Source organism: Podarcis tiliguerta, assembly GCF_965153285.1.
Source record: "Podarcis tiliguerta genome assembly, chromosome: 2".
NCBI classification, from domain to species: Eukaryota; Metazoa; Chordata; class Lepidosauria; order Squamata; family Lacertidae; genus Podarcis; species Podarcis tiliguerta.
The window spans coordinates 62,192,064-62,209,387 of NC_139535.1; the positions used below are offsets into that span (position 1 = coordinate 62,192,064).

The following is a 17,324-nucleotide window of genomic DNA, read 5'->3' on the forward strand; positions in this document are numbered from 1 at the left end:
CAGCTAAAGCATCCTTAACAGATAGCCATCCAACCTCTGCTTTAAAACTTCCAAGGAAGAAGAATCCACTGTCTGTAGAAGGAGACTGTTCCACTGTCAAACAGCTCTTACTGTCATAAAGTTCTTCCAGACGTTTAGTTGGAATCTCCTTTCTTATAACATGAAGCCATTTCTTTGGGTCCTAACCTGGAGGAGGATAAAACAATCTTGCTCCATCTTCCAAGTGACAGCCCTTTAGATGTTTGAAGATGGCTATCATATCTCCTCTCACTGTCATCTTTTCAAAGCTCAGCATACCCAACTCCCTCAACTGTTCCTCATAAGGCTTGGTTTCCAGGCCCTTTTGAAAAATTCACTTTGCAGATGTTTATATTTGAGCATTCATCGTTTCATTTGCGATTTCATTTTTTCAAACTGACTTCATCTGTAACAAAAACATGGGCCTCCACCTCCTTAGTACAGTCTGCATCCAGAATAAAAAATATCCACTGTAAGATGTTAAAAAGCCAGGCTGATTTCCACTGCAAATAAGAGTATGCAAGAGATGTCCTGGAGCTAGAAAAGAGAAAATACAAACTCAGTTCCTCTCTCATGCTTCCTGTGAGCAGATATTTGCTAGTGAAGAGATCAAAGCTCTCTTCCGCGAAAATGCTGGAGCATGCATTTCTCAAGTGTTCCTGGTGCAGTAGCACCCCCTAGTGCCCTGTCGCTGAATAGACTCTCTGTGGTGTCCTAGTTTCATTACATATTTAGGAAGTTGGGTTTTTGTCTCCTTAACAGATTTCTTCAACCAAGTTTGGGACTACAACTCCCAGCAGCACCCAGTGGACTGTGCTATGGAGTCAGCCTCCTGACACTGGTGTCACTTCCACTTCCCAGAGTAGAGCAGCACAGTGGCAAGGTTGGGGCTGCATGATCGCACTGGTGGGAGCTCCAGAGTGGCTCTGCTGGTGTGCCAACACAGCCCTGACCTTGCCACTCATAGTATAATAGTAAATCATAGTATAATAGTAAATCATAAATCATATTATACTAAGTCATAGTATAATAGTAGTGATTTCCTCTTATCAGTGTTTGGATTGTAGCTTTATTCACTGGTGGCTTTTTCCATTCTTCTCTGTGTGTGGACAAAGCCAAACATTTCATTCAGCATATTTGAAGCGACCATTTAAATAAACACATACAAGTAAGTGGTTTCTCCCATTCCTTAACCATACAGCATTGAGCACATAGAATAGAATTCCATAAGCATAGCCTGAAACTGGTATTTCAGCTTTTGCAATTCCGTCACACATCTGTTTCCTTGTTTGCCTGACAGCCATCCCAAATGGGTTTGAAATTGAATCGCAGCCTTCAGAAGAGCCCATTGAGGGGCAAGACCTGAGGCTAAGCTGCAATGCTGACAATTACACCTATGAGAACCTGCAGTGGTACCGACTCAACCTTTCGACGCTGCATGATGAAGAGGGCAACCCGCTGGTCTTGGACTGCAAGAATGTCCACCACTATGCAACAAAGATGCAAGGAGAGCTGCATTTCAAACCCAACTCCAATTACGCTGCTTTGACACTCACCATTCCAAGTATCTCACTAGAGGATGAAGGGGACTATGTGTGCGAAGTGCAAAACAGGGAGAACAGTGAAAAGCACTGCCACAAAAGATACATCTCTGTGCATGGTAAGGACCACTCTGAAAGTACTAGTCAGGTTAGTTGGCAGGACTTCATGATGCTGAAAGATGTATGGAAAAGAGAATGTGGTGCGAATGGCTATAGGGAATTGCAGCCACTAGGCTGCAGCCTAGATTGAGATATAATCTTTGGGCCACAGATTGATCCAGAAGGCACTTCTTTTTTGGATCATATATTCTTATTAGAATCCTGAGACAACATAGTTTGCACCAAAATAAATAACAAGGGCAGGTGCTAGCCCTAATAGCTGGAGAAACCTCAAGAAAAGGAGAAACTTAGACTAGGCCAAAGTAATAATTCCAATGCCAAATAAAATTATGTCCATTCATATGTCTGGTTTATTATTTCTGTATTTTTATGAGGCTGACTCATGATTTAAAATATCCAGTTTTACAATAATAAGGTTCATAGTGGTCCTCCAGGAGTCTCATACTGGCAACAGCAGGAATCTTGTTAAACTTCTTACTAAAATTTCAAATACTGTTTCATGATTAACAAAATGCCCCCTGTCACAGCTGTAGTCCAGCTATATCAGAATGACCAAATGTTTCTCACCCCTGCTATAGAGTGTTTCTTCTTTACTGTTCTGCCAAACTGTTTTGTTTTGTGGTTGATCACCTTCATTTACCATAACGCCCCTCTTTTAGCTCTAGAGGTCCCCAGGTTGAAGCAGAACCTGTCAAACATCTTGGTGAATGTGAGTGATTCCATAGAGATGCGCTGTAAAGTGGATGGCACACATATTCCAAACATCAGCTGGTATAAGGATGAGAAGCTTGTAGAAGAGGTCTCAGGTATGGCTGGTTGAAGATATCTGTTGGGGAGGGAATGAGTGGCATATGAATTTTCCTGCTTCCTAGTGGAGCCTTGCAAGGCTCTGGGTTGGGATATTCAAATTAAAATTCAGGCTGGGTTGTATGCCCAGGCAACGGTGTGTTGATGCATTCAGTTCAATAACATTCCAGGTGCCATACCAACACAAGTACATTGGTGTAGCCAGTGTGATGTTGTGAACAGAGTGTTAGATTTGTACAAGGAAACCCCACCCAGCCATCAAGCTCTTTGGGAGATTTTGGATCAGTTGCTTTCTCTCAGCTTACCCTTCCTCACAGGGTTGTTTTGATGATAAAATGAGAGTGGAGAACAACTCATGTGTGCCAGCACAAGCCTACTAGAGCAAGGGTGTAATTAATAAATAAAGACTTTCCATACTTCCTGCTTTGCTTCCTCTGTGTGCATGTATCTGCAAACCTATACCAAGAGGCATTATCAGTTATAGCTGTGATTACTGCACAGGAGCAGAGCAATTATAAAAGTTTATGCTACTGTAAGATGTTTCCAAAGAACAAGTAGGCAACACAGATGTTATTCCTGCAGTTTGATTTAAGCCTCCTCTTCCCCACAAAAATAATTACTTGCATCTTCATTTCAAACTTAAATTGAATTACATTTATATGAATTACATTTATATCCTACCTTTCTTCCGTTGTGGAACCCCGGGCAGCATACATATGGAATTCTTGTGGTCACCCATCCAGGTACTGCCCATACCCAGACCTGCTTAGCTTCAGCGTCATGTGGCCTCATATACCTTCAGCCCATCCCTTGGGAAATATGGGCAGCAATCCCAAGGAACTACTTGCATGCATGTAAAGGAACCACAGACAATGCTTGAGCAGTCACTTCTGTTTTTGCTACTGAAATTCTGATAACTATGGGGTAGGATAAGATTAAACAGCTTACCTCATCAGTTGTGTGCTTAAAAGCTACAGGAAAATATTTTACTACATGGGCAGTTCCCATTCACCAAAGTAAATGGTGCATTTGGACCCCAGGTTCATTCTACTGACCTGCAGTAGCAAACCGATCAATTTCAAAATCTCTCTTAGAAAAAATTTATGCCATAAAGATCATGGAGAAAAAAAATTGTTCTATGGTTTGTTACTTTACCATTAATGTGTGTCATGTTATACTCTTTGACCACTGAAAACCTCCACAAGCTTTTTCTACCTGTATACCCTTCAGGAGCTATCTAACTAGTTTCTGACTTTTATCCATAATGAGGTGGGCTAAAACAAATTCCAAAAGAAAATTGGGAGTTGTAAAAGCTGCAAAAATTAAAGAGTTGCAGATCTGTGAATTGTAAGCCACAACCTGGGATTTGTTTATATCTCCGTACTGGCACACTGCATTTTATGAAAACTACGTACTGCATCTGGGGGCTACTCTTTCACAAATATTACTTCATTGCTGGGGGAATGAGGCATATGAAAGTGACCAAGTGCTGATTACAACAGCATGTGGCGAGCAGTGGTGAAAAGGACTGGTCCCAGTTTGATTTCCATACTCTAATTTTAGTCCAGGCTTCCGCTTTGAACTAGGCCAAAGGCCTGAGGATCCCAGCCCTCCCTAGACACCACTAGTTCACACCTGAAAGCCCTTCCCCTTCTGCCTGTTTCAGGAATTGACCTGGCAGATTCCAATCAGAGGCTGAGTATCCAGAGGGTGAGAGAAGAGGATGCTGGCCTTTACCTGTGCAGTGTCTGCAATGCCAAGGGTTGTGTGAATTCCTCCGCCAGTGTCTCTGTAGAAGGTACTATTACTAACTTCAACCCCCTAAGCCTGTAGAGGGAAATGTTATTTGGAAAGAAAGCAAAAGAAAGAAAGAGGGATCCCATCAGAATAAAGACCATGCTGAGACAACAGTACAAGATTCATCTTCCTTAACCCAAACTATTAAAAAGAAATCATATTCTCCTATATTTATCCCAACTGGAAGGAAATCTAGAATATTCTCAACAATGTTCCCTCTGCTGTCTCTTGAAAATGCCCTTGGTTTTGTCATGTGCCTGCTTTATTCTCTTGCTAATTCTTACATGGTTCTTTCTGACCTGTAGGCTCGGATGACAGGACCAATGTGGAGATTGTGATCTTAATTGGGACAGGTGTCATTGCCATCTTCTTTTGGATTCTCTTAATCCTCATCTTCTGTAACATCAAGCGAGTAAGTCTCCTGTGATCCTTCCAACAGAGCCTGATTTGGTGAACAGCAAGCAGAATCATGAACAAGAGATGATCCCATAGATCCTATAGAACCTCAGGCCTGGGGCCCAAATGTGGCCTTCAATGACTCTCTGTCTTGCCCTCTCTGCAGGCCACACCTCTTCACTGGCCAGTCTTCATGCTTCAAGTGGTTTTGCTTGAAACTCCTTGATAGTGTCCTTGAACTCTGATAGTGCCTTTTGCTAGCCTTAATGGACGAGAGAGCGAGCTGTACAAGTTTATGTAGAAACTAGCCTATTACACAACGGTCAAAATCCACCTCCACCCACTACTAGCATGTGGCCCTTGAAATGTTGCCCAGAAGGGAATGTGGCCCTCGGGATGAAAAAGGTTCCCTGTCCCTGCCATAAGATGGCTTTGTCTCCCTCCTCTACATTCTCACTGCCTTATGTTTGCAGATCGCCCCATTCACCTAAGGTAGAGAAGTATCTAGTTTCCAGCAGGATGAGAAATCACCTTGGTAACCACTGCTGAATACAGATTGCATTGCCACGGGAGGGTGACCAAGGATAAGCCGTCTTGGATGCCTTGGCAGAAAAGCGGTATATAAATGTAAAAAATAAATTAGGGCTCTCCTTTTTTAAATAACTGCAGACCCATAGAATCATAGAATTGTAGAGTTAGTTTCCTTTGTTTCAACGGTCTGGTTAGTTTAGCTGAAGGATGAACCCTTGTTGTGTACAATTTCTTGTGAAGGAAATGATTTAGAGGGAATTGGATAAAATTGCAATATATCCTGAGCTAATAGTAACAGTTTTGTTTCAAACATGGGCCCCTTTCTATTGGGATGGGGGACTGAGACATGAATGTTGAAATGTCAGACCATCTACTTCCCCCTTTTGCTTTGTCAAGCAGAGCCCAATGTATAGGTTCAAGACATGAGGAAAATTGCACAGTAATAGGGGCCCATTGCAAAACAACAGATTTACCAGCATCTCTTCCTCCCCGCAGCCTGCTCATGCAGATATCAAGACGGGCTACCTTTCTATTATCATGGACCCAGGTGAAGTTCCCTTGGATGAGCAATGTGAATACCTGCCCTACGATTCCAGCAAATGGGAGTTCCCTCGGGAGCGACTTCGACTCAGTAAGGTTCAGCATGTTGTTTGCTGCTAAGTGAAGAATATGTTTAGTTCTTTTTTTCTCTCCTTTCCAGCTTGCCATTGCAAATCCAATTGCCATTTATGAAAGTTGGTTTGCACCACAAAATAGCTACAGAAGCCATTGTCTATTCAGTCTCAGAACGCAGCACTTTCTAGAACAGCCCATGCACCCAGCCTCTGTAGGGCTGCCAAAAATGCAGGCATTGATGGAACGATTATGAAGTTCTCATACCTATGCAGTATAGCCTCACCTTTCCCATGCGCTCTGGTCAACAGCAGCAAAAGCGACACCTCATTTTCAGCTATCTGTTTCCTTCCTCTGCTTTGTTGACTCTGCGTCTGTCTCACTTCCTCCCCTCTCTCTAAAAATACAGCCACCTGGAGATGGTGAAAATGCCATTCTTTCCTCTTCCTTTTTTCACACCTTTTCTTCTTTTTTGTCCCAGTTTCCTGTTTTGTTTTGATCCCATTCAATGACTGTTACAGTCATTACATGAAATGAGTTCATCTAACTGCACCCTGGCCATATTTTGTTTTTAAAACGCTGTCTCTCCCCCCCCCCCCCCAAAAAAAACTTTCTTTTTTCAGGTAAAGTCCTGGGCCATGGAGCCTTTGGGAAAGTGATGGAAGCCTCTGCATTTGGAATTAATAAGAGTAACAGCTGTGAGACAGTGGCAGTAAAAATGCTCAAAGGTAGGTGTAATCAATGACATCTAAGTATTACTTGTCTGTCTAAAAACATTCACTTGGTTAATTTTTTCTTTCTGGAAGTCCATTCCCCTATGATTTAAGCAAATCCCTCATCATCTCCCAACCCTAACCCCCAATATGTTCTTCTGCCAGCAGGATCCACTAAGCTGATCTTCCTCCGTAGAAGTAATTAGCTATAGCCTTTTCTGAATCTTCAGTTTCTTTGCCTTTGACAGTCAGTAACTGCTAAACAGTGTCCCATTCCTCCCATTACAGCTGGGCAGGGAGTCAGGGGAAGGTGGCCTTTAAACAGAGCTGACCTACAGAGGCTCTAAACGTCAGATCAACATCAGATCCAATAAAATGAGGGCAGAGAGGATTCTCCATAACCGGTTAATATAGATGACCCAAGTGATAACTTGGGACCCATGGAACCAGTTGGTGAGCCAGCTGTTTATACTGGTAAAAACCATTTTGTTATTAGATTATCAGATGGGTACTTAATACCATGGTAAGTTACCACTAGGCAAATTGTCATCTCTGTTCTCCCAGTGGGCCAATGAGTCTCAGAACAAAATGTTACAGTGCCCAAAGATTAATTACAGGAGAGAAAAAGATCAGCTGAGATAATGTAGATGATAACAAGGAGGAAACAGATGTAAGTGACATACTCTAATGGAACAACAGTAGAATAGTTATCTCAGTAGACAAGAATAGCGTTGCTCAGATTCTCCAGGTAGGAACCTTCATATAGCAGCTGTTCAGGGAAACCTCTGGGTATACCTTGCGCTGTTTGTCAGAATTAACCACGGTGCTGCAGTCAGGCATTAAGCTGTGGTTCCATCTGTTACAATCAGAACCAAAAAGAATCCAAACCCCTTGAAATTAGAGCTTTCCATAAATGTTTGTAGTCATAATTTCAAATGGCCAAGAGCAATTCAGGTAGGGATTTCTGGAAAGGCCACCCAATGTTCCTGTTCCATCTCCAGGGCTTGTGGACATCCACACTTGGCTTAGGGAACATGGGGGTGGGGGTGGGAAGTCTGGCTGCATGAGTAGAACTTAGCACTGCACTGAATTCCACCCCATATTTATAATTATTTTTCTTAAGCTTTCTTAAGTTTCACTTATATAATAGCAGAGCATGACACATTTTAATGTACTGGCACTGCCGTACAGGCCCAGTGAATGTATGATGGTGGCTGCATTGTATGGCATTCTTAAAGTTCAAGCCTATGCATGTTTTCTTAGAAGCAAGTCCCATTGAGTTTAGTGTGAGTACATTTACTCCCAATGTACTGAGCTGAAAGAGGCAGATGTTTGAATAACAAAGCCTTTGCTGCACTGGTGTCAACAAACAAAAAAGAATTTACTGTCAAGAGAAGTTGTCCATGCTATGTAGTTGCAAAGACTACGCTTTCCTCTCGTCTCTCTTAGAAGATGGGATGCTGAATGAAGAAATTAATATTTTGTTTTGGATGAATCATATCAAGCTTTGCAATGTAAGATTTGCAAACAATTTCTTAAAGCAAGCTATATCTATCTATCTATCTATCTATCTCGGGAATGGTTTTGGATGACAAACATAGATATGAGCTATCTGGATGCTAGAAGTGGCAATTAAGGGATAATTGTAACATTGTTTTCAGAGGGAGCTACTGCAAGTGAACACAAAGCACTTATGTCGGAGCTGAAGATCCTCATCCATATTGGAAACCACCTGAATGTGGTTAACCTGCTGGGTGCCTGCACCAAACCTAACGGTAAATATTGCAGCCAAAGCCGGGGAGGAGGGGATTAACAGTGTGAATGTGGTTAGAAAGACATGACACCAGCTTGGGATAGAAATTGCCACAACTCTATTGGCACAGGCAGTGGGCATGGATCCTGAATCAGCTAACCCAATTGCAGACTGATATCGCCATCAGAGTCAGACAAGGTGAGAGGATAGCCTCCACTGATGCAAATCTAACAAGGAAATCCCACCAGGATGCCATTCAGGTTTTTGGCCAAAACCCTACCCCCTTTACCAGATTACCTTGAGTTTTGCCTGATATTTGGGGGGTGGATCACCTACCCAGCCCAAGCTTTTGTCTAAGGAGCCAACCCAAAAGTGACAATTGCTACGAGGAAGGCAAAAACCCCCAAACTAACCCGATACATCTGCAGGCAAATTCCTTCCTGCTCATGAATACGACGACTGAGAAATTCAACAGCAGGATCCTGTACATGCGCTGCCCTTTTCCCATTGGGCAAAGCCACAAAATACAGAGAGGGTGGTTGGAATATCCGTTCCGGACTGTTCTGCTGGATAGTAAGGCAGTCAACTTTTATGCCTCGCTGACATCAGCTAGATGTGTGGGGTGATGTCCTCCCACCCTTGGTCTCCCTAGTGCTGCCCCAGGCCACAACTGTTGCCACTGTCTTGATCACCTTGCATGTAGAAGAAAAAATGGTACGAGAGCCATCCCACATTGTCCCTGTACAGCAGGATAGGGAACCTCAGGCACAGAGGTCAAATATGGCCCTCCAGGCCTCTGTCCCTTGAGACACTCCTGACGCCACATTGCCCCAGCTCTGCTTCTTCCTTGAATGCTTTTACCAGGCTATAATGTATATTTGAATTCTGATCATGCTTCTTGCTCACCCTGATGGGGTGTGTGTCAATAAATTAACATTTGTTGCTCCACCCACCACTCCCTGTGGCCTTCAGAAGCTTGTCTAGAGCGGAACGCAGCTAGAAGAATGTATTGCACAGGGTATATACCATGTGGGTAGTATGGTGTGAAAGACAAGGCAATCCAAATTTCTTACACTTAAGCCTGCCTGAAAGAAACACACTTTCTTATTGACTTCTCTACTGCAGGTCCCCTCATGGTTATTGTTGAATTCTGTAAATATGGAAACCTCTCCAATTATCTGCGGACCAAACGGGAAGGATTCAGTCCTTATAGGGTATGTGACTGACATTATCTTGGCAATAATTCTCACTCTGTTTTCATAGGATAGTCTGAACATCATCATCATCATCATCATCATCATAGTATTATTGAAGAAAAATCACTTGCTTAAGCATGTTTCAGTCCCTCTGAACACTATGGCTTGGTGTGTAAATAAAAAGTGGCAGAAACAATCTAAAGTAGAGGAGGAGGAGCTGGAAAACTGCTGCTGCTTCCCCTGCCCTTGCCCACAGGTTTTGCCTCCTTTACTGTGTCCCCCAATTACTTTTTTCCTCGCTAGGCCCACATTCAGTCTAAGGGCCTGCACTGGAGAAAGGAGATGAAGGGGGTTGTGGTGTTAAGAGCAACAGGACAAACCAGGATCCAGCATCCTTCTTCACCTGCTCTGCTCTTTCTGCTTCACGCTTTCCCCTGCCAGGAGGCCCATAGGCAGCATACCTCAAAATGTCAGTTGCAGGAGAACAGCAGTGGTAGAGGACTGCTGCTCACATGCCCTGTTTTTGCAGTCTTCCCAGGGGCATCTGGTAGGCTGCTGGAATAGATGGACATTTGTTCAGGGCTCTCCTGATGTTCACCATAATACTTTACAGCTCAGTAACAAATGAGCCTTCTGACAGCTGGGTCTGCTTCTCCGCTTCTAGTCAGTCGCTCCAAAGTGGAGGTTAGAGCTTCTGGGCTGCTTAACCTGAGCTGATATTGAATCACTGCAGCATAAGCATGAAGGCTTTTCCACACTTCCACTTGTGCCATGCCTAAAAAGTATGGATTCAAGCAGTTTCCCGCTAGTCCCGCTCCTTTCCAAGGGAAAACCCAATGTTTAGCGATAGATGGGAACAAATGGCAATCTGGGGGAAACCCAAATCGCTGTTTGCTCAGATTGAGCACTAAAGAGAGGTTTTCCCTGGGGGAAAGCAGCGGGACAAGGGAAGGTGTAGATAAGCCCATAGTCTGCCTCATGGTAATCCTTGTGATGGGGTGTGCTTCCTAGGAAAAATCTCCCCGACTACGCGTCCAAGTTCGTTCTATCGTGGAAGCTGTGAGAGCAGACAGAAGGAGTCGGTCTGGTACCACTGACAGTGCAATTCTTAATAGACTTCTGATGAACAAGAGCCAGGCAGCACCGCCGCCACCACTCATACAAGAAGGTAAAGAACTCATTGAATCTTCATGGGCGGAGGGGAGCAAGGAATTTAGGGAACTTAAAAGAAAGTGTGCAGGATTTCTTTAAGCACACGCGAAGGTTGGGCCAGTGGCAGAGTGGATAATGTTCCCTTTTAGAAACCTGGAAGCAGATGGAAAGGGAGGGAGCCAGACTTTATGGGTATTCATCACAGTTCACATGCAAGGTGGGAAGAACTCAAGGAACCAAAAAGAATGCACTGAAGAGGAAGCTGTGGGCATTGGTCCTTAGTGACCCTAGTCTGTGTAACAAGTGCAAAGGAGTACAGCCTGCACAAAAGTTTACACTGAGTTTATTGAAAGGTGCAAAGGGTAAGATTCCACTCTGTTCCTTGACCATAAAAATGTAGGTTAGAGAATATGGAACAAAGTCATGGAGGGCCCTGGACCTTCCCTTGGAGGCCTGATGCTCCCTTCAGCCGGCAGTCAGATGACCATATATCATGTGCAACTTAAATGTGTGCCCTGTATAGAAATTTGGAGGGCATTAAAAAACATTGAATACTAATAATATTTGTAAAAATTAAAGAGCTTTATACAGCTTTACAACTGCACAAACATAAATAGTAATTGTTCTAAGCACTGCATGAGGACAGTAACAAATTCAATCACAGTCATACAAAATACATGTGCTTAATGTTGATTAGTAAATATAGATCCAATTCTCAGACCTTTCCTGTTTCTCTGTTAATCTCCCAAAGCTTTTGTAGGAGCAAAGGAATCCCTTCTAAAGAGAATGATTCCTAGGCTTTCCTAGTACAGTAAACCACTGTTCTTACCCCATGAATATATATAACTTTCCGCAATAAGCCACAGGACTATCTAAAGATGATTAGCCCCTGGTCAAATGGCAAGTTTATAAATCTACAAAGGTCAGCAATCTGCAATGTCTTAATCAGGCATTACCTCAGCCAAGTAAAATGATTTTCCTGGAGGCAGGCAGTTTTCCTATCTTTCTGGCACTGAAATACAGTTTTCTTCATCGGGAAAATACTAAGCCCTGTCTTTATTCTCAGCTATAGGCCTCACATCTGCTTGAAGTGTCTCTCATAATTAAATTAATATATCTGTAGGTGTCAGTACCACCTTTCCATTTATGCAGAGACAATGTCCCTAGTGCAGAGTCCTCATCAATTGTATAAAGTCAGGCTGTGCTTTCAGCAACACAAATGGTTAATGATAATTATTTTTAATATCAGGCATACAGCTACACAGGCTTAAGTTCTGTTAAGCCTTGTACTTAACCATGCATAGCTTTGTCTTTGATTGCCGTCACTGATCCCAGTTATCTGGATTAGACTAGCAAGCAAGTCTAAGATTTCTCTAGGACACTCTGAAGAAAATCACTATAGTCTAGGCAAAAGCTGGTTGACCTGGAGATTTTTCACTGCCACAAACCTTCAGAATGTAACTTCCTTTCTTGCACATTTGTACAGTGGATGATTTGTGGCAGAGCCCTCTGACAATGGAAGATCTGATCTGCTACAGTTTCCAGGTGGCACGTGGTATGGAGTTTTTAGCTTCCAGAAAGGTAAGCACTCCACATACTTACCCTGACTCACCCACCCCCGTTGGTTGGTTGGTTGTTTTTTGTTTTGTTTTTGTCTACAATCTTAACAGAGGGGATATAATAAGAGATTTATAAAACAATGTGTGGTGTGAAGAAAATGGGCAGAGAGAAGCATTTCTCCTTCTCTTGTACTAGAACTTTGAGTCATCCAGTGAAGTGGACTGACAGTAGATTCAGGACAAGGAAAAGACGGTACCACTTCACAAACTGCATAATTTGTGCTGCCACAAGGTGTGCTGATGGCCATGTACACACTTTATACACATTCAAGAAGGAGCAGTCTAACCATGTTTTTAAAGCCATAGTGGATGATATTAAGTACATCCAATTTGAGAGACAGTATCCTGTATGCTAATTGTGATCTTGTTCTCTGAGTGTGTAGTAAAAAAATGCACCATCCACAAACAAGGGGGAGGTAGTGGCATGCTTGGACAGTCACAAGGCATGCAGAAGTACAAAAAAATAATTTGAAAAAAAATCCATTAAGGGAGGGGGTGGATCCCAAAACAGTCCAATGAAGGCTGAGTATGGTCAGTGGAGACAACAGGATGCAGACAGATTGTTGGGGAAGAGGAACAGAAAATGAAGGAGGGGGTGGAATGGAGTATCCTGGATAAGGGCATGGCTGACTGGAAAATTGGCCACACTGCCATTGTGTGATTGTATTCCAATAGAGGGCTGTTGCTTTCAAGCCCGGCCTGCTCACATTGGGTGACTTGTGAGCACTCCCCAAAGGAGCTATTACTAGTCCTGAACACAGGGATTACTAGAATATCTTCATAGGATCAATGATCTGCTTTTGACTTACTTTGAGAGAAAAGGCCTGAGACTTCTGTACTTGTTTATAGTTTCTGATATCCCATCAGTCATTTCCACACTAGAATCTATATTCCTGATGACTTCTCCCCTTTTTTTCTTTTCCTTTAGTGCATCCATAGAGACTTGGCAGCACGCAACATCTTGCTATCAGAAAACAATGTGGTGAAGATCTGTGACTTTGGTCTGGCTCGGGACATCTATAAGGATCCTGACTATGTCAGGAAGGGCAGCGTGAGTTGTGGGTCATGGATATGGGGAACTGGAATCGGCTTTAAAAGTTTATAGTCAGTGCCTTCCATATGTTTGCTTATGACCAGTTCTTACTGAAATACAGAGAGGATGTTTATCGTCTGTTCTTATAGTTGATACGAAGAGGAATAGAGTAGAGAAATAAAATGGTTAAGAGGCTTTGTCTAATGCACTTCCTTGGCACAAAATATGCATTTTGTTCCGTGTAAGAAAAAGACAGTATAGAGGGTAGCACTTAGCCTTGCCATCTGTAGTGTAGGGCTACTTGATTTCACCTGTCATCTGTAATAAACATCATGCTTCCCTCACCTGAAAGATGTTCATATGTTTTCTGCTTAGCTGTGCATCCCCAACTGAATTAAAGCCTAGGTCCCTATAACTGCTTTTGCTCACAATTATTTATTGCTACACTTTGTATACAGTATTTTGAAACGTGTGTGCAAAACATCAGCTTTCTATCTGTTGTGGAAGTATTCATAACCTCATTGAGTTAGTGAATGAAGCCCAAGCATCTAAGGATTGCAACTCCCATGATTCCTGACTATAGGCCTGGGGTTGATGGCCAGCAACATCTGGATGGCCACAGATTAACCACCTCTGATCTAGGTAGATAATATCAGGCTACAGCTTCCTAATCTGCACCTAAATAGATATTCACTTGATTTGGTGCCTGTCTGCATGAGCCACTATACGATGTTCAGAGATTTTTCTGTGGGTTTTCTTATTTAGTTGCTATTAACCTTTTTCTGAGCTGTAATAGCCATTCACATTTATTTCTCTTCCATAGGCTCGTCTCCCACTAAAGTGGATGGCTCCAGAAAGCATCTTTGACAAAGTCTACACCACCCAGAGTGATGTCTGGTCATTTGGAGTCCTCCTATGGGAGATCTTCTCACTAGGTGAGCACTGATGAATAGTTGAACACTCCCCTGGGCCACCCATACTCTTAGATGCATGTGACTTTGAAGGTAGGTTGCTAGAAGGGCCCCCTAAATCTCCTTATTTTACCTACCTTACCACTCCAGTTGCATCTATTCTAATTATTTTGGGTTGTTATTCTTGTGCAAGGATTTCCACCTAAGGAATAGGACTCTTTCTCTCCGCATGAACCCCAACCTCCCCAGATCTGTTCTGGAGGGGGGGAGTCCTCTAACCATCCAGAGTAAATTGGGAGGGAGCTTGGAGGGAGGTAGAGACAGGAAAAAGAGAGGAAGTCCCATTGATCAGGTAGATGCAACACTTTGCTACATGTGACCTGCAGCACACCTTCTTCGGGCATTACAAAGCCTACTTTTGGATCTTAACACCCCTGAATGCATATCCCAGAAACCTCCTGTCTCAAATTTATCAACTAGGTTTGAATTCTGTAGAATTTCTTTACAGAAAGTTAGTCTTTCCTTTTTGTGCATAATTTCCAGTTTTATAAAGGCCTGAACCAATATTGACTAGTTCTTGAGCAATATTTTGATTCCAGTACTTGTAGCTTTGGCCCTGTCTAAGTAGGCTACTTCAGATTCCTAAAGTGAGTGTAAAATAACAGGCAGGTGAGACAGAGGAGCACTCACACAATATAAGAAAAACAGGGATATCTCTGTGAGTTCTCTCACAGTGTAAAAGAACAGATGGGGCATTTTTGCAGATGCAATTGTGCCTTCTTCTCTTTCATCTTTCCTTCATGCCCCTGCCTGACAATCTGTGGATTATCTTCTTCAGGTGCCTCCCCATACCCTGGAGTCCAGATCAATGAAGAATTTTGCCAGAGACTGAAAGATGGCACCAGGATGAGAGCTCCAGAATATGCCACTGCAGAAATGTGAGTCAGAGCACTTGAAAACATGGCCAGCAGCAAAAAAAATAAAATACTGTAGTCCACAGAATATAGATCCATAGAGGTTCCCAAGATCTGAAGCATATTTTCTTCCTCTGCTTTGGTTAAAGGCTCAACATGATATAGCCATTTAAACTCTTTCATTTGCTTCTGTAGTAACACTGCTGGTGCTCAACTCCAGCATTTACCTTAAGGAGAGGCTTTCCCTTTGCAGCAGTTTCCAAATTCTAGCTTTGTATTTGATTGACAGTTATAGGATGAAGAGATTGATCAGCTTCATGCAAAGGCTTGTTCTGTTTTTCTCTGCAGTTACCGTATAATGCTAAGCTGTTGGTATGGTGATCCCAAGGAAAGACCAACATTCTCGGACTTGGTGGAGATCCTGGGGAACCTTCTTCAGGAGAATGTCCAGCATGTAAGTTCTCATTTGTAATCATAGCTCAGAAACCAGCTGCAAAAGCCAGCTATGTGCAAGGAGTTATTTCTTTGGTGAGCTGCTGAGTAAACATTTAGATACAGTGGAGATGGGGAGCCTCTTTGTCTGGCAGCCCAACTTTGACAGCTGAATGTGATTAAGATTAGAAGACTAGCGTCAAATCTCTTTCCTTCTCTTTCTCTCTCTTCAGAGAGGTTTTTCAACACACGTGCTGCCCTCTTTTACCTTAGTGTCTTTCTAATAGTGCTTGGGGGAAAGCTTAAAACCAGAAATTGTTTCAGAAATATACATCCTTACTTATCTTGTACCCCTTGCCTGTCTTGTATCCCAGGACATTTGGTACAATCGGACTGTGGAGTTGATGCCACCAGCAAATTGTTAAATGGGTTGGATGACAGAAGTGGGTGTCCTTACCTTTTACTTGCAAGTCAGGAGATGGGGAGATGAAAGCATTGTTTCACTTTCCGATATAAAACAGTTTGATCTATTTGCTTTTCTTATGAAATTCATCTACCCATTATTCCTCAGAAGTATGTGTCTGCACAGGCATTAACGGCTATCCTCTTTTTTCCTGGAGGAGAAAATGGGAGCAGGGGGAGAACTACCGTTTATTCACTCTCATTGTTGCTGCTTCTGGCAAATTCTTCAATTTTCCTGGCACATAACTACTTATTTAAATTCCCATTAGGAAGGGAAGGATTATATCCCACTTAATGACTCTCAGAGTTCTGAAGATGATGGCTTCTCCCAGGTAGCTTCCTCCATCCAGCAGAATTCTGATGAAGAGGAATTTGACTTGAGGATGCACTGTCACAATATAGCAGCAAGGTAAGTCCCTGCTGAATCCTGGAAGAGTCAAGCTGAGAGCTGGCCAAACTAAGAACAAAGCCTTTTAGAAAGGCAGTATTATCTCACATCAAACATTTTTATATCATTAGGCTACGAACAATATTTTCAGCCATAACTACTTCTCATGGATGTTACGCATTTGACTTGGACCCCTGCCCTCCCCAAAATAAAGTTTATCTGTTGCTTGATAATAAAACAGCAAGATTTGCTCTATACATGTCCAGATAATATACATGTGGGACAATAAATACTTTTTGCTAGACTGGGAAAGGTGGGTACCCCAAGCACTAAAAAATGGAAGGCCATTGATGCACAATATTTGTCTTCATCTTGGAGATGCAAAGTGACAGTAGCTATGGGGGTGGCATAGGAAGAGAGACATGTCATTTCCACCCAAAGCATCAACATCCCCAGTGACAGCTGGTGAATCCTGCTTCATGTTGCTACATTTAAATCACTGCTGTACTTACCAAGGTTATTCTAAGGGCTAAACCAGGCACTCTATGCAATATATGTGTAGCAGTGGAAGAATGGCAGGGGGGGGGGTTCTTAAAATTTCCCTGCCATCCATATTCCTGTTCAAAACCAGCCCTCAACCTGCTTTTCATCCTTGAGGACTGGCAAAAGTGGCTTCTCCCAGGCTACTTTTCCTTTCCTGAAGCTACAGAAATCTGTGTGCAATGTCTACTTAGGCCTTAAACATACTTCCTGAGGAGCAAGGGGAAAGGGTAATAACACATTCAGACTCTGCTACTTTTTTTCTGCAGAATTTTATGTCTTAACTGACTCAGTATTGCTGACTAGAAGAGCACAAAGTGAAGATTTCCTTATTTAATGTGCATGTTCCACCAGTTTCTTTTCTGATTCACCCTTTACTTTATGTCCTT

The 17,324-nt window shown here is 42.7% G+C and overlaps 1 protein-coding gene and 1 long non-coding RNA gene across 4 annotated transcripts in view; one reads left to right on the plus strand and one right to left on the minus strand.

Annotated features, from left to right (window-relative positions):
• Nucleotides 1-17,324, plus strand: part of FLT4 (fms related receptor tyrosine kinase 4) — an 86,625-nt gene that overhangs the window by 64,055 nt on the left and 5,246 nt on the right. For all 3 annotated transcript variants that reach the window (XM_083418166.1, XM_083418167.1, XM_083418168.1), the window contains exons 13-27: nt 1,319-1,678; nt 2,339-2,485; nt 4,153-4,284; nt 4,589-4,695; nt 5,706-5,841; nt 6,446-6,550; nt 8,197-8,310; nt 9,414-9,502; nt 10,496-10,652; nt 12,123-12,217; nt 13,184-13,306; nt 14,112-14,223; nt 15,038-15,137; nt 15,462-15,567; nt 16,277-16,416. In XM_083418166.1, coding sequence (XP_083274292.1) covers nt 1,319-1,678; nt 2,339-2,485; nt 4,153-4,284; nt 4,589-4,695; nt 5,706-5,841; nt 6,446-6,550; nt 8,197-8,310; nt 9,414-9,502; nt 10,496-10,652; nt 12,123-12,217; nt 13,184-13,306; nt 14,112-14,223; nt 15,038-15,137; nt 15,462-15,567; nt 16,277-16,416 — 2,023 coding nt within the window. The remainder of the gene's footprint in view (nt 1-1,318; nt 1,679-2,338; nt 2,486-4,152; nt 4,285-4,588; nt 4,696-5,705; nt 5,842-6,445; nt 6,551-8,196; nt 8,311-9,413; nt 9,503-10,495; nt 10,653-12,122; nt 12,218-13,183; nt 13,307-14,111; nt 14,224-15,037; nt 15,138-15,461; nt 15,568-16,276; nt 16,417-17,324) is intronic.
• LOC310666808 lies at nt 2,423-17,324 on the minus strand. Its single transcript, XR_014506038.1, has 6 exons — nt 17,225-17,324; nt 16,003-16,159; nt 7,921-7,995; nt 4,583-4,725; nt 4,224-4,313; nt 2,423-2,505 (listed from the first exon to the last, which is right to left on the minus strand). It is a non-coding gene; the product is annotated as an uncharacterized lncRNA (long non-coding RNA).